The sequence below is a fragment of the Pavona decussata genome, unplaced genomic scaffold (genome assembly GCF_977016875.1).
Source record: "Pavona decussata unplaced genomic scaffold, jaPavDecu1.1 SCAFFOLD_358, whole genome shotgun sequence".
In the NCBI taxonomy this organism is placed as follows: Eukaryota; Metazoa; Cnidaria; class Anthozoa; order Scleractinia; family Agariciidae; genus Pavona; species Pavona decussata.
This window is the reverse complement of record NW_028145738.1, coordinates 135,001-160,000: the sequence shown is the minus strand read 5'-3', so window position 1 is coordinate 160,000 and position 25,000 is coordinate 135,001. Positions and strand designations below refer to the sequence as shown.

The 25,000-nt window shown below is 38.5% G+C and overlaps 1 protein-coding gene and 2 pseudogenes across 9 annotated transcripts in view; 1 reads left to right on the top strand and 2 right to left on the bottom strand.

The window, feature by feature from the left end:
- The window catches only part of LOC146452971 (TNF receptor-associated factor 4-like), a 160,379-nt gene that overhangs the window by 95,529 nt on the left and 39,850 nt on the right, over nt 1-25,000 (bottom strand). For 2 of the 9 annotated variants that reach the window (XM_085097170.1, XM_085097171.1), the window contains exons 6-7: nt 21,982-22,059; nt 16,776-17,069 (exon numbers count right to left, since the gene is read on the bottom strand). The exons of 2 other annotated variants lie outside the window; for them this stretch is intronic. In XM_085097170.1, coding sequence (XP_084953296.1) covers nt 16,776-17,069; nt 21,982-22,059 — 372 coding nt within the window. Of the gene's footprint in view, nt 1-7,388; nt 8,138-12,767; nt 13,498-16,775; nt 17,070-21,981; nt 22,060-24,138; nt 24,214-24,610; nt 24,776-25,000 lie in introns of those variants that run through there. 5 more of the 9 variants (XM_085097173.1, XM_085097172.1, XM_085097178.1 and 2 more) reach the window with 5 other exon arrangements.
- On the bottom strand, nt 5,769-6,597 carry LOC146452975 (uncharacterized; annotated as a pseudogene).
- On the top strand, nt 17,864-19,561 carry LOC146452974 (uncharacterized; annotated as a pseudogene).

Below are 25,000 nucleotides of genomic sequence, written 5' to 3'. Positions count from 1 at the left end.
TTGATCATCTCATTCAAGAAATGAACGGCAGGCTCTTATCACAGGAGAATCACAGATACACGTGATTCATCATGGCCGACGGTTCTGTTTCTAACAGCTCCGATAACAGCTCCTTGGAGAACACAACCGTCGAATTGTTTTCGATTAAACTCGATAGCCCTGAACTAGAAAATCTTCTGCTTAAAGGTGAACGTCTAACTTGGACTAGCGACTTGGAAACCTTGAAGAAATTTGTGGATGAAACTATTCAGCAACACGGGAAGTGGTCGTCACCGGGACGAGCGGCGAAGACCTTTAAAAGTGGCGATAATAGACTGACGATAACATGGTATGGTGGAAAGCAATCAACTCTTTCTTTTCAAGGGAAAGACGGTCCTTTATTGAAGGAGCAACTGGTTAATGTGATCCAGCGCAACGAAGTTCAGAAGCCAATCGACCATGCCGATTTACTTCTATCAAATTCAACTGCGTTGCATTCAGGCGGTCAAGGACCTCTCGCAGCAGATGGACACGGCTGCCGGAAAATCTTGTGAGCAATACTCATAACATGTCTTTTAATGATACTCTTGACCAACTTAGAGTCTATTTTCAATCAGAAATTGACAGTTTGAATGAAAAAGTCTCAAACTGCCCGGCTAGCCGGCAAAACGGCTCGCCGCCTCAGGATGGTATTGCGCCGGATCTGACCGAACTCTTAAAGGAGAATCAGGATCTTCAACGAAGGCTTCGTGAAATCGAATCAAAATACAAAAACCTAAAGACAGAAGCCAAAATAATAAATGATGAAAACAAGAGTCTTATTACTGCACTACGACTTTTGAACGATGAATTCTCACCTCAAGATGGCAGTAATTTGCATCCCCCTCCTGGTGAAGTGTCAAAGTGAACAACAGCCATAATTGTGACACCTCAGATGCCTTTACAGTGGTAACATCTAAACGGAACATAGGGCGACCCACCAGCCAACGGTCAAGAAATCAAAAAAACAAATCTAAAGAACCGCCAAAAGAGCCAACAGTTTTAGGACCAACAAAGATTTCCATTCCACAATCATCGCAGGTGATTCCATTCTAAAACATCTGAACGGACGTAGCATGTCTGGCCCAAATTCCAAAGCCCAAGTGTCAAGCTTTCCCGGCTGCACTACGAACGACATGGCTGATCACATCAAGCCGATTGTCAGACGGAAGCCTGATTCAATAATTATCCATGTTGGAACTAACAGCCTTCGAAACTCGAATTCTTCGCGCGAGTGTGCGGATGAGATCGTTGACATCGGGCGCATGGTTGACCAAGAAGGTATTTCTGCAGCCATTTCTAGTCTGACTGCTCGTGCTGCGACAATGAATTGGACAAAAGAGTTAAGGAGGTCAACAAGATTCTGAAGAAATTTTGCCGCCAAAACAAATGGGGTTTTATAGACCATAATAACATCACTACCGACCAGCACCTTAATCGCAGTCGCCTACATTTGAACAGAAGTGGGACCTCTCTCTTGAGCCACAATTTCACTTCATACATTAATAGCCTGTAGGTATTTGCCGTTGGGGAGTCCGAGGATATCGAGAGTCCCGTGCTGATCGATGTAAACCGTAAGTTAAACTTTTTAATCGAGGCCTGGCTATTGCTTGTTTAAATATTAATAGTTTGACTGCTCATATTGACGAACTTAGAGTTTTTATGAGAGATTCCAAAATTGACATTCTCGCCATCAACGAATCGAAGTTAGATAATACAATTAAAGACCACGAAGTTTATTTACCAGGTTATGAAATCGTTCGGCGAGACAGACAAATTAATGGTCGTCAAGGTGGTGGGGTTTGCTTCTACTTACGCAGCAACCTTAATTTTAAAGTATGTGAGGAGCATATGACTGATAGGCTCGAATGTTTAACTGTCGAAATAAGTAAACCCCACTCGCGGCCATTCCTTGTCAGTACCTGGTATAGACCTCCAAATTCTCCTCCTGACCTGTTTGATGACTTTGAAAATTTAATTGGTAAAATTGATGGTTCTAATCGGGAGCTCTACCTTGTCGGGGATATGAATACAAACTTGCTACCTGGTGTCGCAGATAGCAATTCTTCCAAACTCATCAATGTTTGTGAGATTTTTGGTCTTAGTCAACTGATTACGGAGCCAACGTGAGTAACAGCTCTATCTCAGTCCCTAATTGACCTATGCATAACTCGTCAACATATGAAAAAAGTTATTGCGGATATTGAAATCGGGGACATAAAAACTAGTTCTGCATCTGGAATGGCGGAAGCATTTAACTTCCACTTCGCTAATATTGGTCATGACTTGGCAAGAGACATACCTTCTGCTGACACTGTTCCAGAAAGGTATCTTATCTCAACTAATGCGACTTTCTCTTTCAAATGTTGTAGCTCCAATGAAGTCCGTAAACTACTTGAAAAATTAGACACTAAGAAATCGACTGGACTGGACAATTTGCCATCCAGGATGCTTAAAATGGCGGCCGGTGTTATGGCACCATCCCTGGCATCCCTGGCATCAGTCGATTTCCTCTGGTATTGTTCCAACTGAATGGAAGCTAGCTAGAGTGACGCCAATTTTCAAAAAGGGCAAAAGACAAGATGTAAACAACTACCGGCCAATCTCGATTATTCCTGCAGTCGCTAAGGTGTTCGAAAGAATAATTTACGACCAATTTTTCAAATATCTTAGCGATAACGATCTTTTAGTTAACTGTCAATCTGGGTTTAGATCACTTCATAGCACAGTGACGTCCTTGCTTGAAGCTTCTAACAGTTGGTCTGTCAATATTGACAACGGTCTTATAAATGGTGTAATCTTCATAGACTTAAAAAAGGCTTTTGACACCATTGACCACAAGATTCTTTTACGAAAGCTAGCTAGTTATGGCATTGATCATAGGGCCCTAAAGTGGTTTGACTCCTATCTAAGCGATCGTCAATAAAAGTGTGTAGTTAATGGTGAGCTGTCTGGTGCGCGTGCTGTTACCTGTGATGTCCCACAGGGAAGCCTCATTGGTCCACTTCTTTTCCTGATCTATATTAACGACTTGCCGAACTGTCTACGTAAGGCGTTACCACGAATGTACGCCGACGATACAAGTATCAGCATTGCCGCCAGCAGCTTACCAGAGCTTGAATCAGTACTAAACACTGAACTAGCTAACCTTCATGAATGGCTCAATGTAAATAAGCTCAGCCTGAGTATTGCCAAAACGGAATTAATGTTAATTGGCTCACGGCAGAGACTTGCTAGTACTACAATTGGCCATTCACTGACTGTACAAATTGAAGGTCACGAAATTGATAGAGTGCCCCACACCAAATCCTTGGGACTTTACATCGATCAAAATCTTTCGTGGTCCAAACATGTTGATGAGACTGCAAAGATTATCTCCTCTGGCATAGGTGCACTTAAAAGACTGAGGCCGTTCATTTGCGACGAAACAGCAATATTATTATATAGAGCCCTTATTGAACCATATTTTGATTATTGCTGTCCTGTGTGGGACGGTCTCAGCAACGAATTAGCTGACAAATTACAAAAGCTTCAAAATCGCGCCATTCGGGTCATAACGAAGTCAGATTACTATTCTAGCGCTACCGCCCTACTCGGTAAGCTAGGATGGGATAATCTGTTTACCAGAAGGAAGAAGCAAAAATTGAAAATCATGTTTAAAACTTTAAATGATCAGTCTCCGGAGTACCTGAAAGGCCTATTTAAGCCCTTCAGCACGGACTATGGACTTAGAAATAGTGACAACAAATTGGCTCTGCCTAAGCCTCGTACCGGTTTTTTGAAACGTAGTTTCTGCTACAGTGGGGCACATTTGTGGAACAGCCCTCCATCTAACGTCAGAGCCATTAGATATTTTACTAATTTTAGAAATGAAGATAGATCGCCAATTGTCGTCCTCGTACTCCCACAGGGCAAACATGTAAATCAGTTTTAATTTTAAATTTTTATCTTGTAACTGATGTTTTTACCGTGTCTTAATAAAGTTTATGTATGTATGTATGTATGTATGTATGTATGTATGTATGTATGTATGTATGTATGTATGTATGTATGTATGTATGTATGTATGTATGTATGTATGTATGTATGTATGTATGTATGTATGTATGTATGTATGTATGTATGTATGTATGTAATCGCTTCCTAGGTCGGTATGTCCTTCCAACAAAACTACAGGGATTAACCAACGACGTCCAAGATAAGATGTATGCGGCGTACACGAACAATCTGACCGACACTGGAGAGTACAACAACGAGGTGTTGCGGTGGAAAAAACGTGGCTGCATTCAACTAGAGGATGACCAGCAACCCTGGCTGACACTTTCGACTGCATAAATCCAACTCTTTATCGAAACGTTAACACTATCCTGACACGATGCTTGTATCAACCGCAACTCCTGAGCGCAGTTTTAGCACGATGCATAGAGTCAAGACTTATCTGCGCGCGGGCAACCATGAAGTCAGAAAGACTCTCGGCTCTTGCTATAATGCACGCTTACTTGACTTTCCCCCTCCCCCCACCCGCGCTACACTTGCGAGGTATGGAACGGGCTTACGGACCAAGACTGGCTAGCTGCGCCCCTGCTTGGTATGGGTGGTTTTGGATTTTGTGAGCTTGTATCCACCGGGCTCCCTATAACACGCTCAGTCATCACCACGTGATGGCCTATACTCAATACTCCCTAAGAATTGTAGCATTTCTGCCCAAACGTAATGTAATAGGTATATCATTCAGCTTAAAAAATTTGCGAAAAAAGTAAAATAACTGATTCATAATTGGCTGGAGCAAATTTCGTTGTTTCCTCTAAACAAACTCAAGCAAGTAAGAAACAAACAACTGAGAAAACAGTGCGTGCCCATTAGAAGAAGCCACACCAAAGCGTCCAGGTTAAGGCCCTGGTCATGGCCCAGCGTCGGTGAGGTAAAAGTAAAAAACCGAGGAGGCAATTTGAGGACTTTCCGTTGGCGAGTCTGGAGACCCTTTATGTCAAATGCGATGGAAGGCTAAGCAAAGGCTTCATGAAACGTTCGGCTCAGATTCTTAACATTGAAAACAAAAAAAGAACAGAATTCTGGGGAAGTCCAACAACATGGACTTCTAATAAAACACACAATGATTTCCAGATTAAATCTGGATTTTCATTTTTTTCACGTCAATAATTTATAGGTTCACTGATAAGAGAATGGAAAAGAATAAAAAAAATACCCACATAGGTGACGATTTCAGTTTCTGTGATCAAGAATAACCATTGTTGTATTTCAAAGTTGACTAACAAGGACTGTTGTACTTTCGCCGATAGTTTTTGTTCCCTGTTTCGTAACCTAAGAGTAACATACTTTAATCTGCTAGAATAACATTTTACATATTCAGCCACACCTCGGACAAACATTTATCCCAAAAAATGTGCCACTGTTTTATTATTACTATTATTATTATTATTATTATTATTATTATTATTATTATTATTATTATTATGCGCAGTAAAACTATCTGTTTGCACAGTATAAGAAAGCAACACAGGGCGCGTAGCGTAACCTGTGAGCAAAGCGAAACTTAAAATAGCACGTGAATACATCAACAAAATATATATACATATATAAAAATATATAAAAGTGATAGTCTAAAAATATAAAATATATAAAAATAAATATAAGTGATAGTCTATATAAAATTGTATAAAAGTCATAGCTGGTCTATTCATGGCTAGTCTATCACTCTTGGTATAATAAAACATTATCATGTTACTTCTTTAAAAAATTCTTGCAATGTTCAGCGTCGCCGATAAAACCGCCTTCTGCATTCTCTCTAAGACTTGAGTAGTCTTTCGCCCAACCAGTGATCGCACACTAATCTCTGTCTCTTTCGACCAGCCACCTAGCACATCCATAATAATATTATACTGGTGCACCTCGTATCCTTTATATTGCTCCTTCGGTTCCAACCTCAAGGGACCATACTTCATGGTTTTCTCCTCGCTCTTCTTCTCTCGGTTACTAATCCATGGACAACTCATCTCTATGGTCATGACTTTCTTGCTCTCATGATTCATAACCTTCGTATCGACCCGGTTGGCTCGCACCTCCTGATGATCTGCATACACAGGTACATCCCACCACGCTTCTACTCACTGGCGAGTACCATGGTGGTACTTCGTCAAGAATATCTTGGTCACGTAGGAGCTCGTAGAACAGGACTGTTAAAGCCATGTTATGTCTGAGGAAATACTTGTCCTGAGCTAGTGCAGAACACCCGGCCAGAATGTGCGGGACACTTTCTTGGGCATGACCACATAGCCTACACTTCACATCCCCGGGACAACTTGTGTGTGTCTTCTTACTAGAGTATAGCTTTGTGGGCAAAAGTTGCTCGTACAGTTCAAATACACCGGCAATAGTGTCCGAGGGGCATGATCTCCATTTATTCAGCCAACTAAAACACTCATTCTTGCACAGCTGTAAATCAGACTTCCTCTCAGTCAGCAACTTTCCCTGCCATTCTAGACCACGTACTTCCTTCTCAAGCTTCTTCTCCACACATTCTTTCAATACTTCCTTGACTCGGTACGATGGGATGGTCCCCCCGTTATTATTATTATTATTATTATTATTATTATTATTATTATTATTATTATTATTATTATTATTTTAATAGTTTTTCCTACTTTTAACTTGTGAATAGCAATTTGCTTGAAATGTGTTAATAAAGAGTTCTCATTATTATTTTAAAAAAACTATTATTATTATTATTATTATTATTATTATTATTATTATTATTTTTACTTTTATCTCTAATTCATGAAACATACCATAAATTCAATTATTCGATATTACATCGCAAAACATTTCTCATAACAGTTATTTACATGGCAAAACATTTCCGCCCGCAAATAGCAGGTGCTAGTCGAGGTGGGCGGAGAAAAGGGGGACAGCAGTCAGTAATAAATTACCTAAATAAATAACATATACGAACGTAAATACATAACATTTACAAAATCAACCACTTTTAATAAGTAAATTATAAATTATAAATTATAAATTTTAAATTTTAAATTTATAGCTTACAAAAACGAAGGAAATGGTGGCAAGATATAGTTATATTAATTATATGCCCTTTTCAATTAGATTACGTATTTTTCCTAAGATAAAAATGAAAACAATACAACAGAGGAAACGATGAAACACTAAAGTAGTGTAAAATAATACTGGTAAAGTGCTTTTTTAGATAAATTTTGTAGTTGCTTTTTTTACGACTAGAATTATTAATGCATTCCATTGGAAGCATCCTATTGGACAAAATTTTCTTATATTCATGATTCTCACGCAAAGACCTAGGATTTAGGGGCTGTAAGGATGTACTTCGAATACTGTAATTTTCATTTCATTTAATTTTTTTTTATTACTATACTACATACATTACAAAATACAGGTAATTATGAGCAACTATTTTCTATCTAGGTAGAAGGAGGTCACTCAAGCCCAATCAACATTCGAGGAAAGAGATCGTACTATAAAATACGGATTTACCACACTAGTATCGCAATGTCAATTATCAGATCAACTAACGCGAAAGAATCAAGGAATTCTTTTTGCTCAGTTGATTGTGAATTGGAACCAAACCTATTGTGGTGGATCGATTTTAACTTGAATGAAAATAACGCCATCCACCACGTAGCGTCTGGTTTTCAGATCAGTGTGTGATACAAATGCAGGGAAGCCATAACCAGCGTTTCTATCTGCTTCAGGCCTCTGGAAACTTATAAGTTTTGGGTCAGTTATAAATGACTACATGATGTTGTTTTTGTCTTCTTCTTCTCGTTGTTGATCGATCAGCGTAAAAGTTACTTTTTTATGAAAAGGCCACGGTAACATGGCATCGTAGTCGCTTTTCATTATTCTAATAAATATCGAGAGATGAGTATCTTTTCCAGCACCGAAGCCATTTGGGCTCAATTCTAATTTAAATTTGTATCCATAATCGTAAAATGGAGCACTATATATATCGGTTTTTTTCTCCAGCTTTGGCTTTTCTCAAGAGTTCACTGAAGTTGCTAATCTTCCACGTATTTTTAGGAGCATTGAATCTCGCCTCAAGTTTCCCAAACTCTCCTCTTCGTTTAACCTACAAAAAAATAAAATAAAATAAAATAAGAAAAATGAGTAACGATGTGGTGTTGTATTCCAAGATACTTTTTTCCAAGGAGGACCGGCTTCCTTGGTAAAGACTTCTTCTATGAATCTTAATAACGGAGCAAGATCCATGATTCATCTTACTGGCTATCAAGTGAAGCCCTGGCGGGTGGAGCTAATTGGTCACTCAAGCTGCCACGACGGTAGCGCCAACGAAAACGTCACTTATAAATCAAGTGGTTATTCATTAAGGTGGCTCACGGCAGTTTCCATCAGTTATACTTTGACGGATGAATACTACCACTGTTTATCAGTTGATACCAAACTAATGGTACCAAACAAACGCCTAATCAATGGCGAACAAGTCATTGTGATCTTCTCAACATAATAGGTTACCATAGCAATAGTATAACTTGTTAAAGACATCCCTTTGATTGTCAAAAAGTTCTGGTGGCTCGGAATACCTCCCTTTTTTCATTTTTTTAAAACTTTACAAAAAGTTGTATCTGGAAATGCTGATTACAGTCCTATAATAAATTGTGGGAATAACCGAGCTATAACCGCTTAAAGCTAAAACACTTTTAGCAGTTGCTATGGTAATGTGAAGCAGGCAGCGAGGAATATTCATACTAAGTGAATCAGCCACATTTTCACATAGGATCACTGTAATGATTTGTTATAGGAAAGGAGCACAGTAAGGGACTTATCAGAAATTAGCAGGGGGAGGGGAGGGTCACAGTTTTTTTAGCCCTTCAAAAGGGAGCGTTATTAAAAAAAAATGATAGGAAAAGAGGGAGGGTCACAAGAAATTAAGCCACCATGATGATAAAGGGATGCTTAATATCATGTTTTACAAGATAACAAATTATGTATAAAAATCAAGGCATGCAACTATTTGACAAGACAAGCTATTGAAAGTATAAATGCAACAACCCAACTTATAAAGGAGCTCATGTCTTGCTTTTGCACATCAATTTATTGTTAAATATCACTCAGAAGAACTGATCTCTCTAACAGCATCACTATCAGAAGTATTACTGTCAGGATCATCCTCAACATCATCATTACCATCAGCCACCATCATCATCATCATCATCATAGTCATGCCACCATCAGTATCATCATCATCAGTCTCACTCATGGTTAATGCCATATGTTGCTTGATAACGTCTTTTGACAGTCCCTTGTCAAATGCATGTCGGATGTAAGGCAACTGCTTCTAATTAGGGTGCTTATTTTCTCATAATAGAATTACGAAATAGCAAGGGGTGACAGGCCTGCACGATTTCTAACAATGAAAACATTTTTGAAGTGTAACCTCTTTATATTTTTGCTCTGACAAGCATGTCATATAGATATTTTCCTTTTTTGAAGGAAATCAGTGGAGGCTCTTTAAAGATTTCTCGTAGGAAAGGCTGGTTTTGTATTAAGTGCCATTTTCTCATTAAAACATGTTTGAGGCTGGGTACTGATGGTTGATATTTGTGTTACGAAAGGCAATATTTGTTTAGGGTGTTGTCGTTTTGCTTCAATGCCGATGACCTTTCTGTAAATTTGACATCTGAAGAAAACATTTTTCAATCAGATTGTTTGGGTAGCCTCTAGCAAGGAGTCGTGATTTAATTTTTTTTTAATATTTTACTCAAATTTTGTTTTTGAGGAGTTTGTTCGTAGGAGACGAACAACTCCTTTTTTGACTCCTGGTGGGTAGCTAGAGGAAAAATGCGTGTATTGAATGGTTTCAGTCGGCTTGAAATGTGTTTTTATATCCAGTATGGAATGATGATGGAATCGATTCCCTTTGTACGCTTTCGTATACAACTGTTTATACACAGGTTTTAATTCAAGTTTGCTTTATTAAAAGTACTGAATCATTTTCCTTTAACCACTGAATATAGAATTCAAACGTTTTATTTATCCAGGGGAGGGCCATGGAATTTTAGTAAGGCCAGGGGATGACAAAAGGGGTTCTCGAGTATCTATCTTGCGAGTTGTGGAAAAACTAGTAGAACAAGAAGAACTGAAAAAATTAACACAGAGACATTATATAACTGAAAGCGGTTACCTGTGGAACAAGGGATTATTTTTTCAAGCAAATGAATGGACTTAAGATCTCGATGATTTTGCAAGGTCAGCGATTCAACACGCCTTGTGCTTTTCTTCCGGCAGGGACCCCCTATCATGAAGTAATCGATTGCGTTAAGGAAATGTTTAAAGGAAACCCCTAATTTCGTTGTTGTTGTCATTGTTTTCTCCTTTGCTTGTATGTTATAATATCCGGGATCAACTGGCGTTTAGGTTTCTTGTTATCAATCTTAACTCACATTCAACTCTACTTGTAACTCGCTAAATAGCCGATCCCATAAATAAAGTAACTTTAAAACATTAAATGGTGAGCTTGCTGGTGTCCCAGACCCTTGTACTCCGCTCTGATGTACTTTTCCCTCCAATACAGCTTGCCATTCACAGGACATATTTCATTGTGAGTTTCTGTTGTTGACTGAACTCGGAAATCTTAATATAGGACAAGATAGCAACAAGATTCAAGGGTCAGATTAGACAGCCTGAAATTTTGGATGCAGGGAGGGTAAAAAAGAAAAAAGTCATCAGTTTGCAAACTTAGTTCTTAAAATTCTTGCGCTCGTTGCTATCTACAACATAGGTTGTTCTACTAAATGTAAAATGAAAAAAGAACAGAATAATAATAACTGAAAGAGTCTGATGTTCTCCATTATCTTTCTTTATTTTCGTCAGTTTATTCCAATCTTAGATCACGGCGTCAACGCAAATGTTATGTCTCCTGCGTCAGATCAAATTATTGAAACAAGAGATACCGGCAATACTAGACCGACTAGAAAAGCTTTCATGCCTCCATAAGGAGACACTAGGAAAGTCCAACAACATGGGCTTCTAATATTTTCAGCGTACTCAATCGATAAAAATCTATATCAATCAAGTGATTTTTATCGATTGATTACGGAAATCGGTGACAATCGATAAATTAATTTGGTGTGTCAAATCGATATTATCGATTTTTCACTATTTTATGGATTTCCAACACTGTTGTTATTTGGCATGAATTAAATAATGCAGCTGGGAATACAGGGATAATTCAACAAATGAAGTATTTTGCCAATTAGAACAATTGAAACGAATTCCTACATTCACAAATACTGAAATGATCAATAAACAAGAGAAATGAGAAATATGGAAACTTTTACACACAAACGCTCTACAACCCTTTATTTTATTTTTAGCAGCAAAAAAAATGGCTCTGTTCAACAACAATCAGTTCTTGCAGGTAAATATCGTGAAAATATAACTCTAGATTGAGAGAATACAAAAGGGTAAGTGTGAACATATCGTGAATACGCGTACCTTGGTATGGATGGATTTGGATTTTGTGACCTTCTACCCACCGGGCTCCCTATAACACGCCCAGTCCTGACCACGTGATGGTCTAGAGTCAATATTCCCTGAGAATTGTAGCATTTCTGCCCAAACGTAATGTAATAGGTATATCATTCAGCTTTAAAAATTTGCAAAAAAAAAGTAAAATAAACTCATGATTGGCAGGAGCAAATTTCGTTGTTTCCTCTTAACTCAAGCAAGTAGGAAACAAAAATCAGAAAACAGTGCTGTGCCCAGTAGAAGAATCCAGACTTAAGCGTGCAGGTTAAGACCTTTGCCATGGCCCAGCGTCGGTGAGGTAAAAGTTAAAAACAAAAGCCGAGGAGGCAATTTGCGGACTTCGCGTTGGCGAGTCTGGACAACCTTTATGTTAAATGTGACTTTAATTAACGTTGAGCGCAGACACTTAACATTGACGAAAAAGAGCCGGATCCTGGGAATATCCAACAACATGGGCTTCTTATAAAACACACAGTGATTTTCAGATTAAATCTGGATTTTCATATATTTCACGTCAATAATTTACAGGTTCACTGATAGCAGACGGGAAAAGAATAAAAAAAAACACATAGTTGACGATTTCAGTTTCTGTGATCAAGAATAACTGTTCTTGTATTTCAAACAAATTTGCCAAAGGTGATTAACCAGGACTGCTGTATTTTCGCCGATAGTTTTCGTTCCCTGGTTCGTAATCATTTTACGTGTTTTCCCAGCAGATTAAAGGGTAAAACAGCCATATCTCGGACCAACATTTAACCCAGAACATGCGCCACTTTTTTTTAGTATTTTTATGTTTTCTTCCAATTCACGTTAAAATTACAACAGTTTATAGCTTACAATAACGAAAGAAATGAAGAAGGCAAGATATAGTTAATATATGCCCTTTCGATTAGATTACATATTTTTCCTGAGATAAAAGGAGAGGAAACGATGAAACACCAAAGTAGTATAGATGTTACCAATGTCGGTGAACCAGTGATTAATACTGAGCAAATTAATACTGTTAAAGTGCTCTTTTAGTTGTAGTTGTTTTTTTATGAAAAGAAACAGGAATATCATTCCATTAAAAGAATCCTATTGGACAAACATTTTCTCATATTTATTCTTAAAGAGCTAGGATTTAGGTGCTGTATAGGAACGTTCTTCGAACGGTGTAATTTTTCATTTCATTTCCATTTTTTTTGCTATACAATTACACCATTACAAATTACAATACAAAATACAGGTAATTATGAGCAACAATATTTTATCTAGGTAGATGGACGTCACTCAAGCCAAATTATTATTCGAGGTTTTGGAATAAAAATAACATCGTAGCACAAAGATCGTATTTCATAACAATGGTTTTTCACACTAGTATGGCATAGTCAATTATCAGATAAACTAACGCTAAAGAATCGAGAAATTCTGTTTTGCTCAGGTGTTTTTGAATAGCAATTAAACCTATTGTGGTGGATCGAATTTAAGTTGAATGAAAATAACGTCATCCACCACGTAGCGTCTGGTTCTCAGAACAGTGTGTGATACAAATGCAGGGAAGCCCAGACCAATGTTACTAAGCGTATCAGGCCTCTGGAAACTGCGAAGTTTGGGGTCAGCTATAAATGACTTAGCAATGTTCATTTTGTCCTTTTCTTCTTGTTGCTGATCGATCAACGTAAAAGTTATTTTTTTATGGAAAGGCCACGGTAGCATAGCATCGTAGTCGCTTTTCATTATGCTAATAGATAGCGAGACATGAGTATTTTCTCCAGCACCGTAGCCATTTGGCGTCAATCTTAATTTAAATTTGTATCCATAATCGTAAAATGGAGCACTGTATATATCGGTTTCTTCTCCAGCTTTGGCTTTTCTCAAGACTTCACTGAAGTTGTTAATCTTCCACGTATTTTTTGTAGCATTGGATCTCGCGTCAAGCTCCCCAAACTCTTTTCGTTTAACCTACATAAAAAATGAAAATCATGAGTTTCTGTAATGAGTGACGATGTGGTGTGTTCCAAAATGCTTTTACCCTACGTTGTTCAATTTTCCGGCAAGCACCGGCTAACTTGCTGATTTGACCTAAAATTACGTTTAAAACAATTTCCATAAAACACCTTGATAAAGACAAACGAAAGGCTCCAAATTAAAGTTGTCTGATTTGATAAAGACTAGTCCCATGAATTTTCATAGTGAAGGAAGATCCATGATTCCTGATCACAGTCGGTCTTACTGGTTATCAAGTGAAGCCCTGACGAGTGGTGTTAATTGGTAACTTAAGCTACCTCGTCGGTAGCGCTAACGAAAACGCCACTTATAAATTAAATTGTCATTCATTAAGGTGGCTCGCGACAGTTTCCATCACTTATACTTTGAAGGATGTACCAACAAAACGGTACCAAACAACCGCCTAATCAATGGCGAACAAGTCATGGGGATTTTCTCAACATAATAGGTTACCATAGCAATAGTATAACTTTGATTGTCAAAAAGTTCAGGTGGTTCTGAATACCTCCCTTGTATTTTTAAAAAAAAAATTCTTATCTGAAAATGCTTATCACAGTCCTACAATAAAATATGGGAATCACCGAGCTCGTTTTGGAGTTGTAGCCACGTGAAGCTAAAACGCTTTTAGCAGTTGCTATGGTAATGTGAAGCAGGCAGCAAGGAATATTCGTAATAAGTGAATCAGCCATATTTTCACATAGAATCACTGTGATGATCAGTTATAGGATAGGAACAAAGTAAGTTATTGTGTAAATGCAAGGTATCTGAGGTATAACATAATATGTGAAAATAGTGGTTCAGCGGCGAGGACTCGAACTCGTTCTCCTGCATTAAAGGCAGACGTGAAATGCTACAGGAGAACCTACAGTAAAAACGGGTGAAATGTCAATAACAAATTTTATTGTATTAGGAAGAAAGCAGAGACTCTAACTTCACTTAGGATCGACTATTGAGCGGGCCACTCCGTGATCTTAGTAATGTAAAAAGTTTTAGTATTGCTATTTCCCGTTTCTACTGTAGGCTTGCCTGTGATACTGCCGTGTTATCACGTCTGCCTTGAATGCAGGAGACCGAGGTTCGAGTCCTTGCCGTCGAATCATATTTTCACAAAGGATATGAAATCTTGCTTATACACAGCTACTTACTTTGTTGCTATGGTACCCTATTATGTCAAGAAAACGACTATAACTTGTTCACCAATGATTAGGCATTTGTTTGATAGAAACGTGACTGTTGTATCAACTGACAACGAGTGGTACTAAATATTGTTCCGTTAGAGTATAATTCCCTGGAAATGCTGGAAACTGGCGCCATCCACCTTAAACTATGTCGTGCAGATTACTGTGAAATTCCGAATATAAGCCCCTCCGAAATGTTAGACGAAACATTCTACTAAACTCCTAAAAATAAGCCAGGTTAACTTTATCAGACTTTTTTCTTAGGCAGTTTTAAGATGTTTGTAGAAACTAAACGCGTAGTCATTTAGGTTATTGTGCTATTTTGTGTAGGAATGTTCTTGTCTATATCTCGTGCGTGCGTTCACAAGTTTTGGCAGTTTATATAGTATTTTTGGCCGTTTTAGTGTCAGTATATCTCTTCACCGCGAGAGCAGTTAGTCAACCTACAAAGTTTGTTCGTCCGCTATACGATTTAGGACAGTCGGTTTTTTCCAGTTGCTTTGTTTGCCCAGCTCCGTAACAAATGTAAGTGTCGGTTTTTCCTTCGCGCCATCTATTTGCGCTAGTTCATTTTGTAACGTTTTGTTTGCTTGTTTTGTTCTAGTTTTAACCGCTTAGCTTCACTTTACCGCCTCTCTTCATCGCTACGCTGCTTAGCAGTTTCTTCGCCGCATCTTTTGGAGGCCGTTTTCGTTTGTCGTTCTTTCAATAAAGCGTGTTATTATTACGGAATGCTGGAGTTTCTTTTGCCGTTGTGGTCATTACAATGTTTTTGTAGTGAAACTCAAAAGTTTAATCCATCACTAAGCTTCCCCGCTCACCGAAAAGGTTCTGTCAACCAATTTAAGCGCAGGGCGTGTATTCGACATCTTACAGTATCCGGACCTGCCCAATTTTCTTTATGTTACGAAGCTTTCCAAGAACTGGATTTGACAGAGTTCAGTTCAATTTTAGAAAGAGGAAGGAAAGTTTACTGTCGTGCGTTCGTCGAAGCTCTTTATGAAACCTTGAATAAAGTCTTATCATTTATTTATATATTTATTTATTTATTTATTTATTTATTTATTTATTTATTTATTTTTCGCAGAATGTCAAAGATGTACTATAATGTATTTCGGACCAACAGCCATTGTTTCCTCACGAAAGTCTTGCTTTCATTGCCCGATCAAATTTCAACAGCAGTGTTCAGCAATATTCACTGGATGGAAATATCTCTGCAGAATCTTTTCCCTTTCTTCCAGAAATCGGTTTTTTTTTTGTGAAAGATTGCATTGAAGAAATTACACGTTTTGTGGCCGCGGTAAAATAATTTTCCGTGGGAAATAAATTCATCGAACACGACAGCGCTGCGCGCCGCGGCCGTTGTACATTTCCTCGTGTCAGAAATACATTTCAACCGCAAACTAACCTGTGGAACTACGAAAACACCATGCTCATCAAAATAGTTGCCATGTTCAGAAACCTTTTAATCTCCTCATTTGATGCGACAATACCGGTAAAGAGGGCTTTCCACCCAGCCCTATCTTCGCGAGGTTTTGCGAGTCAGGTATTTCTAGTTTTACTGACAAAATTTTCTGACGTTCTTGTCGTTGTCGCCGCCACTAGAACATGGATTGCTGCTAAGGTTACTAATTAATTAATTAGTCCTTCAATTATACCAGTTTTCATTGACTGTCGAAATTAATGTCGCGTTTGCTTTGGTTTTGCTTTACTACGTTCTCTGATTGGTTGGCAATGTTTACACCATTGTATCAACCAATGGGAAGCCAACAAAAGCCAATCGTGTCTTAATCGTACGCGTTTTCCTGCACTTGGTGCCAGTTACATGTACTGTCTTCGAAATCTGATTGGTTCATTGCGTTGTTTACGTCTGTTGTGATTGGCTAGAGTAATTATTTGGTTTGGGGTTTACGACACTAAATTGAAACTCCCTCTAATTTACAAGTAAGCAAAGATATAATTATTAAGTGAGCAAATAGAACAGAGTTTGTTGGAGTGGATTTCTCAAGGAGAGTACGAAGTGTTGTTTCATATACAGCATTAGGATTGGCTTACCTGTTCCTTGTCCAACTTAGTCACTTTTTCCGTCAATAAATCTATTTTCTTGGTGCCACCTTCAAGTGTACGAATCTTCTTTTCTAGCATAGTTCTCTTAGACTCTTCAGTTTTAGCTTTCTCTTCAAACAGCTTTAATTTATTTTCCAGAGTATCGAACTTTTCGTCAAGTTTTCGTATGACTTCTTGTGACTTTTTCAACTCCTCTTGGGTGTAACTAAGTTTTACACAGGCCAAGTCAAGGTGAAGTCTCGTAGCACACTGAAGATGGTATTCAACCTCTCCTCGCTGCACCTACAGGAACAAATCAAAACAGCTTAATATTCTAATAACCTTAGCACTAAAGAAAACTGTTCCTCACCTCTCCAAGGTTATGCATTGCCTCACAGGTTACCATTTGAATAAATAATGGCAACCACTATTTTATTGACGGCTGGACTAACCAAATAAATTTAACGTAAATATGTCTAAAAGCGAGTTTTGGTTCTGATTGGGTCAAGGAATAAAGTTAATAATCTTGTCATCCCGAGGAAAGTAACCATTGGTAATCAAACTGTAAAGAGAATTAGATATTGTAAAGTTTAATGCCCTCGTCAAAACTTTCACATGTAACAGCATTTTCATATGATATCTTCTAAAATTAGGAATGCTTATTTAGTGATTTGACTGCCTCCTTTCGCGGTTTACTATACTCTTGTTAAATATTGATTAACAATAATAAATTCAGGCCTTTTTTTAATTACGCTGTGTCATGATCCATTAAACAATAAAGGAAAGCGCAAGAAGCACTTAACTTGTGTGTCAAACATCCTTAATAATATACAATACATCCATTGCAATACTGTGCCATATTTTTTATTTCCTTTCTGTATATTTTTTATTTTGCTTCTTCATTTTTCATGTACGTGTTTAGCTCATCTATTTTTTTTTTGTTCTCTTTACTTTATATGCGTTCTATATTTTTATATTTATTCCATATTTGTTTTCGTACCGAGCGGGATTTTTTCTTTCTTTCTAATTTGATGCAACACGTATTCACATGACGGCGAATGCACTTTTTCCATTCCGCCATTTTGGCTTTCGGTCACATGGAGGAAGAACTGTCTACTGCTTGTCGTGCGGCCGCGGATGCCTTAGAGATTTTAAGTCATTTGAGACCTGGTTTTACGAGAAATGTTATACCTCGCGGCAGTCTCTGACAGTCAGCCGAACAACGGGGATCGCCAGGTGAACAACGAGGAACTTCAGTCGAACGAACGTGCCATTCAATCCTCGACGTCGACAGCCTCAAGCAGTTCTATTCAAGCTCGTCTTGCCACTCTCTTGCCGACAGTTGGCTCGAACCGAGCTAGTAGGAAAGCACTAGTAGAAGCAGACCATTAACTCGACCAAAGCCGGTCCATCCAAGACACTGTTTACAAGGATCTAGTCCTTATTCCCAGTCGCATCAACAAAGTACCTACACATACGAGCCAACTTCAGTGAGAAGAGAGAGAACTTGTCTGCCACGAGTTTCCCTTTGACAAGAGCTGGGATGCGAATTCCCTCAAAGCTGCTATACTGAATCGATTTTCAAAGCTTCTGCTATTTGAATATTTCAAGGTGGGTAACTTTCCACTTGTGTTATAAGCTTAAACATTGTTCTACGTTTAACGCAATAATAATAATACTGATATCATTGCTGTTCAGTTTGTGCATTTGTTGTGGCTGCGCTATTAATAAATACGCATTTAGACTATTTTGCCAACAATTTACCTACACAAGAGGATACCTGCAGTGACCTGCGTAATGGACTTACAATTTTGGGCAGAATTTGTTGGGTTATTCAGACTTGCTCTGGTACTGCCCCGCTCCCAGCCCCTCATTTATTGTATAATTTCTCCTTGCTTGTGACATAAGCTTAACTTAATTACTCTTTCATTAAATTTACCCTTGACTTTTGCAAAAAGCCTGCAAGTAATATGTGTTTTTCTTAACCTAGCGATGCTATGGAAAGCTAATAACTCCTAAGTTGGCAGTTGGCATAACTCTGGATGCAGAAAGAGTGACCAGGATGGCTGGTCAAGGAGCTGTTTATGTTAGATCACTGATTCCTTTGGAATCTAAAGATGAGGGTGAAACTGAAGAGGAGCTAGAGAATTTAGTATTAGATAGCAGTCAAGGTGAACGTTTTCGTGTGAATTTTTCATTGAACAAGATAAAAACCTGTATAGATTTCTGTTAGCTTTTTCTATGCATCTCAAATATTGAGTTCTATCATGTTCATCATTGCCATTCAAAGGGTGATAGGAGACTTCCAAAATATGCAGTTGTTGTGGTGTGAGCTGAACATCAACTGCTAGTATTGAGCCCTGGAAATCGGCGTCGTCTGACGGGAAAGGTCCATCTGGATCAAACCCATACAATGGAATTTGAATAGGATGTAGAATACTCTCAACTCCAGAGTATCCAGAGTGCATGTTCTCCAAAATCCCAGAGGTGAAAATTTGTAGGGGAGATAATTGATGTTCACCGGAGACGGGGTGATTGTTCCATTGATCAGTAGAGTGCAATGGAAATAAATGTACTTCGTTTAACGGGTCAAGAATACCCATGTCTTCCATTCCACTAAAGATATTGGCAAAGTGACAAAGGACACCAGCGTAAACATCTCTATGAGCGCGCTCAACACGGCAGTTGTGGACAGAGCTTCCTGGTATGATACTTCCTCTGTCCAGTCCTCTATTTTCCAGCATGTACTGTGCCACTCCAAAATTTTCCAGTCCATGATCGCTTCTTACTCTTGAAGGTAAGCCAAACTCTTGTACTCCCTAGATGAAGAGCTCCAACACTGTATCTGCTCGGTTGTTTTCAGTTAGGGTGGCATACACAATAACCCTCGAATACCCATCAACACAGCAGTACACAACAAACCTGTACCTCGTAAGCTTGTGGTTACCGTCTATATGCCACAAAGCGTTTGGCGTTGGTACAGAGTACTTCCGACGGTAAACCGGAGTACTCCAGCGAAGTGCTGTGCCGAGCGGGTCTTGTCTACGAAGACAGTTTCGAACCCTCCATCGCTGAATTCGAAATTCCCTTGCTCGTAGAGCTCCAAGCAATCTTCGTTGTCCAATGTTTGGAGTAATGCTTCGAATTTCTTTGACAGCGTCTTCAAGCTGAGAATCTGAAAAAAAGGTATTCTTGAATTACAAAGTTTGAAGTATCGTACATCATTGAGTGAGATGGGAGTTTGGGGAACCTAAAATACTTTGGCCAAGGGTATGGCTTCTAAGATTAATTTTACCCGAGACTACATCTACATCTCATTTCCGATGTTAAACTCCCTTTCTTCGCAGACACCCTTATCCAAATACACTGATAAGCTTAAAACCAAATAAGCTACTAGTATAGATAACCTCAGTCTGTAAATTACTACGCACCTGACAATGCAGTCCATGCAGTCCAGTTTTCGCCGTCATCATTCAAATTTAATTCCCGTCTTCTTCGACGTAAAGTACTTTCACTGATACCTAACAAGTTAGCGATGTTTACCCAGGAGAAATGCAGTTCGCGTAAGAATTCGATCTGCTCTCTTTCGATGGCGATGACTGGTCTTCCTGCACCTGTTAGTTTAGTGGTAGGATGAACGAACGAATTTGATACCGTTGCGCGCTTTAACGGAATTTCTTTCCTCAGACTTTGTCACTACACGAAAAACAAAGCGTACTTTTGTCAAAACAGCATCTGTTATTGTCTTGAAATCTTGAAGGACAGAGTTCTCACTTTGCCATACACTGTGTAATAGCAACTGTAAAGTTAAAACTGCACCCTCCAGGCGCAAGTTAGCTTGTTCAAAGTAATCAACGGAGACATCTTGTGCGCTCAAATTCTGAATACCAATCAACAGGGTACGAAGAGACTCTACAAAGTTGTAAAGGCCTCTTTCGCTGCCATCTCTTAAAGTTCCATCCGCCATTTTGCTTTTGAAATTGGCGAAAATTTGCATCGCGGTCATGTGATCGCGTGTTGCATACTAATTGGAAAGAAAATTAAAAAATCCCACTCGCAACGAAACCAAATATGGAATAAATATAAAAATATAGAACGCATATAAAATAAAGAGAACAAAATAAATAATACATGAGCTAAACACGTTTTCATAAATTAATAGGAAGAGATATAAAAAATATAGAAGCAAAATGAAAAATATACAGAGAGGAAATAAAAAATATGGCACAGAAATGCAATGGATGTATTGTATGTTAAGGTTGTTTGAATATTGACTGGAAAGGCGCGCCATATGAAAGGTTAAATTTTTTCAACTTGACTGATTGCGTTTTATTAAGCATCTGACTCAATGACTGCAATCACAATGGCCTTCTAGCCGGATTATATAATCCAGTCAGCTGTCCCTTAGATAGCCACAATCAGTATCGCTCTTGGAGAGAGTTCAGCCGGTTCAAGTAAATCGACTGAGCAGTTAGGTTTTAAGGAGAAGAAGATGGGAGTTTGCAGTTTTGCGGTTTCAGGCCATTAAACCATATTTCAATAATTTTACCTTTATGGCGCGGTATCAACCTGGAGTTTTAAATAGGAGTTCTGTTTTGTCGTTGATTATTGACGTGATATTCCGAATTTTGCAGTTTTTTTTCCCACGGTATTGTGCTATCAAGTACCTTTAAATGTTCTTCTTAAGGTATCCGTTATACAGAGTGACTCTGTTAACAGAGGATTAGTTATCCAGCATAGACTCTAAAAGCATTACTGTGGATACTTTCGGATGGCTTTTATTCGAAAATTTCATCGCTCAGATTCACTTTTAAAGTTCTTATACTTTTCCTCAAACTTCGTTTTCAGGTAATTCAGATATGAAGATGAAGATTTCAAAAACTTTTGAACAAGGAAACTTGTCAAGGTAGTAAATTGAACTTTTCAAACTTTTTCGTATACGCGAGAATATACAAATCGTGTCAAGGAAAACTTCCTCGTGAACACTGAATCTGGTACAAAAAGCATGAGTCGATTCAAACGCAGCCCGGAAGAGCTTTTCAATGTAGGAATAATTTTATTTCAAGGCCTTTCAGCTATATTTATTTTGTACTCCCACTGGGGTTTCAAAAACAAGAGCTCTAATTAGTCAATGGGACACCACAAAAACTGATTGTTCTGTTGCATGTGCTTCAGAAGTACAAAAAAGGTGCCATTCTTGAAAATGGCCCAGTACCTTGCTTGTGCAGCCCATCTCAGCATATGGACACGAAATCATAGTCAGCGGACAATCCTTCTCAACATGAGACAAAATCTGTGAAAAAATTAGATCAATCGATTTTAAGACTGTAATGTAGAAAGATGAAACAAAGCGGCACAGAATGTTGTGTATGCTGCTACGGTGAACGGGGAGTGGTTCATCCGGAGGCCAACAGGAAACCAAAATAGACATAACCAGATCTACACCACCAGGAGAGTGCTTCTGTTATTATAAAGTGGCTCATCAAATAAACAACAACTTCCAGTTTGGGTATCCCCAAAGAGCAAAGGAGTGGAGTTTATTTTCGTCTATAACAGTCTGGTGGTGAAATGTGAGCAAATGAGACTAACTTGAGCCTAAGAAGGCAGATGATGTGAAAGCGTTTAACTTTATAAGGTCTTGCGCTGCGTATCAGCGGAGGCAATTTTGGATTATTCCGATAGATAGACAAGATGGATGGATGGATGGATGGATGGATGGATGGATGGATGGATGGATGGATGGATGGATGGATGGATGGATGGATGGATGGATGGATAGATGAATGGACGGACGGACGGACGGACGGATGGATGGATGGATGGACTGCAGGTGGATACCCTTTATTTCTGAACTCTGAATAATGCTTATGGCGTAGAATAAAAACTAATGCAAATTAGAGTAAAATAGAATAAAAAATAATGTATACTGCGGAACCCCGTTACTTTATTGCGGACACTATCGGGACCGCGAATTAAATAAAATATCCTTAATACCGAGAGTCCGTAATATCGGAAATTTTTGGAGAAACTGGGCGCGACGGGAAAATTGGTGATTTTCCTGCCCAAATCGATTTCTTCTATCGAGGCGCTTTTTGATGGATCGACTGTGACTGAGAGCAAGCTGTCAACCGCGCGAAATCTCACTACGGAATTATATGGGAAGAAGACGTTCGAGGCGTGGCACCGACTCCTCTGTTGAAGAAAACATGGCCGCCACAGCAAGCAATAAAGATCTGAAAGATTCGATTGATTCTCTGACAAAAGTGGTGACCGAAGGTTTCGCGACAATACACTCTGATATGGATAAACTCCGTCACGAATTTAAAATTGACCTTGACGAAGTGAGAGACAAGATTAAAGAACTTGAGGCGGGTACAATCAAGAAGAAGTCAGCAGCTTAAACGAAAAAGCGGTCAAAAGTTCGGAGGAACATAACCACTTTCTCTCAACTAATCTCTGGCATAACTCTTTAATTAGAGTATAAGGAAGGCCAATCTTCTTCAAAGAATGGTCCTCAAAAGGCACATTAAATAAATTGTCTTATCTTATCTTATACACAAGGTATCGCACTTAATGAAGGACTCAAACCGTTTCATGTCATACGTTGAATTTAAAGAATGTCACGATTTAAAAGTAAATTACCTATCATTCTACGGTTTACTATCCGCTCTCAAAGCTTTAAAAACGACCTTCAAAGACAATTTGCGAGATAACGATACTATTTATGAGGACCCCGTTAATCGACTCTTAAGATGTAAGAAACCGTGTAAGCTAGGATTTAGCTGCTGTCCGTATTATCGGGTGTTCGTAATAGCGAGGTGTCCGCAACGCAAGAGTTGACTGTAATACGACCACCTTCGGCCGTGAAAATGTAGTTGTAACTGACGGAGTGCTCAGATTAACGAGGCTGTAAAATTAAGGAAATGACTGGACCTTCAATTCGTTCGGGGCACAAAAAACTGGTCGTAATAACGAGGTTGTCGTAAGGCGGGGTTCCACTGTAGAGGGGTTTTTTTTTTCAGTCAGTGACACAGGCACACTAGGAAAAAGAAAATTGGAGCGCTCCCATCAGGAGTCGAACCTAAGACCTTCCGATTACTAGTTCGGATGCTCTACCACTGAGCTACAGGAGACTCGTGAAGGCTCAGACATTAAACTACGTTCATCTGACAAACAACCCTCATACATTACTACTAACATTGAAAGTAAAGTAGCTCTTTCCTTGGCTCCATTTGAATAGATTAACTGAGAGAGAAAAATAATCTCGTTCCACTTACAGAACGTAAAAATATAGCAACCGGTAACAATTCAAAAAGTAACATTATTTAGCTCAACTCCTCTTTGAACCAAAGGTCTCAAGCACAGAACCTACCTCTTGTCTTGGGATAACTGCTCCACAGTTCTCGGGACAGTTTAATGGGAATCTTTTACATTCTCCTTGGTGGGCCTTGAAAAAAACAACGCAAGACATTTCATTATCGAGAACCTTTAAAACCAGATAATATCCTCTTAGTAGAAAAGTAGCAAAATAAGTCGTGGTGAATTAAATGAATTTAATTATTTTGTCTTGAATTCCTTTTTTTTTAGTTAGTTAGCTAGTTAGTTAGTTAGTTAGTTAGTTAGTTAGTTTTTTTATTTACTTTTCTATTATTTATTTATTTATTTATTTATTTATTTATTTATTTATTTATTTATTTATTTATCTATGATTTTTTTCGCTTGCGGGCTAACACAATTGAGAGATGACTGTCGAGCGTCATGAAATTCAACCACTCACTTAATTTGCTGTTAATATAATCAAAACGGTCTTTTTATTTTACTTCTCAACAAACCAAGGTTCTTACCTTTGTATTACACGCTGCATGTGACGTGCTACAGTATGTGCATCGAAGAATCCTCCATTCACACGTGATGCTCACGTGTTCTTGTATCTCGCCCCTTGTTAGTTCCACGTGACAATTTTCGTTTGTGCAAGAAACAACCTTGAGGGGGCACGATTCTAAATGCTCCTATTTTGTTTAAGAAAAATGAAAAAATAGCATCTAAATACTACAATATCTTGCTCTTATAAACAGAGAGAACAAAAACAATCGTATATTAAAATGTTTTCACAACTGTTTATGTTGACTGATTACTTTTCAGAATTGAATCAAACAATGGAGATTACGGTGATACAATCTTGTGGGGAAAAAGGGCTTTTCAAACAACCAAAATGTCCTATAAGCGTTTTAATT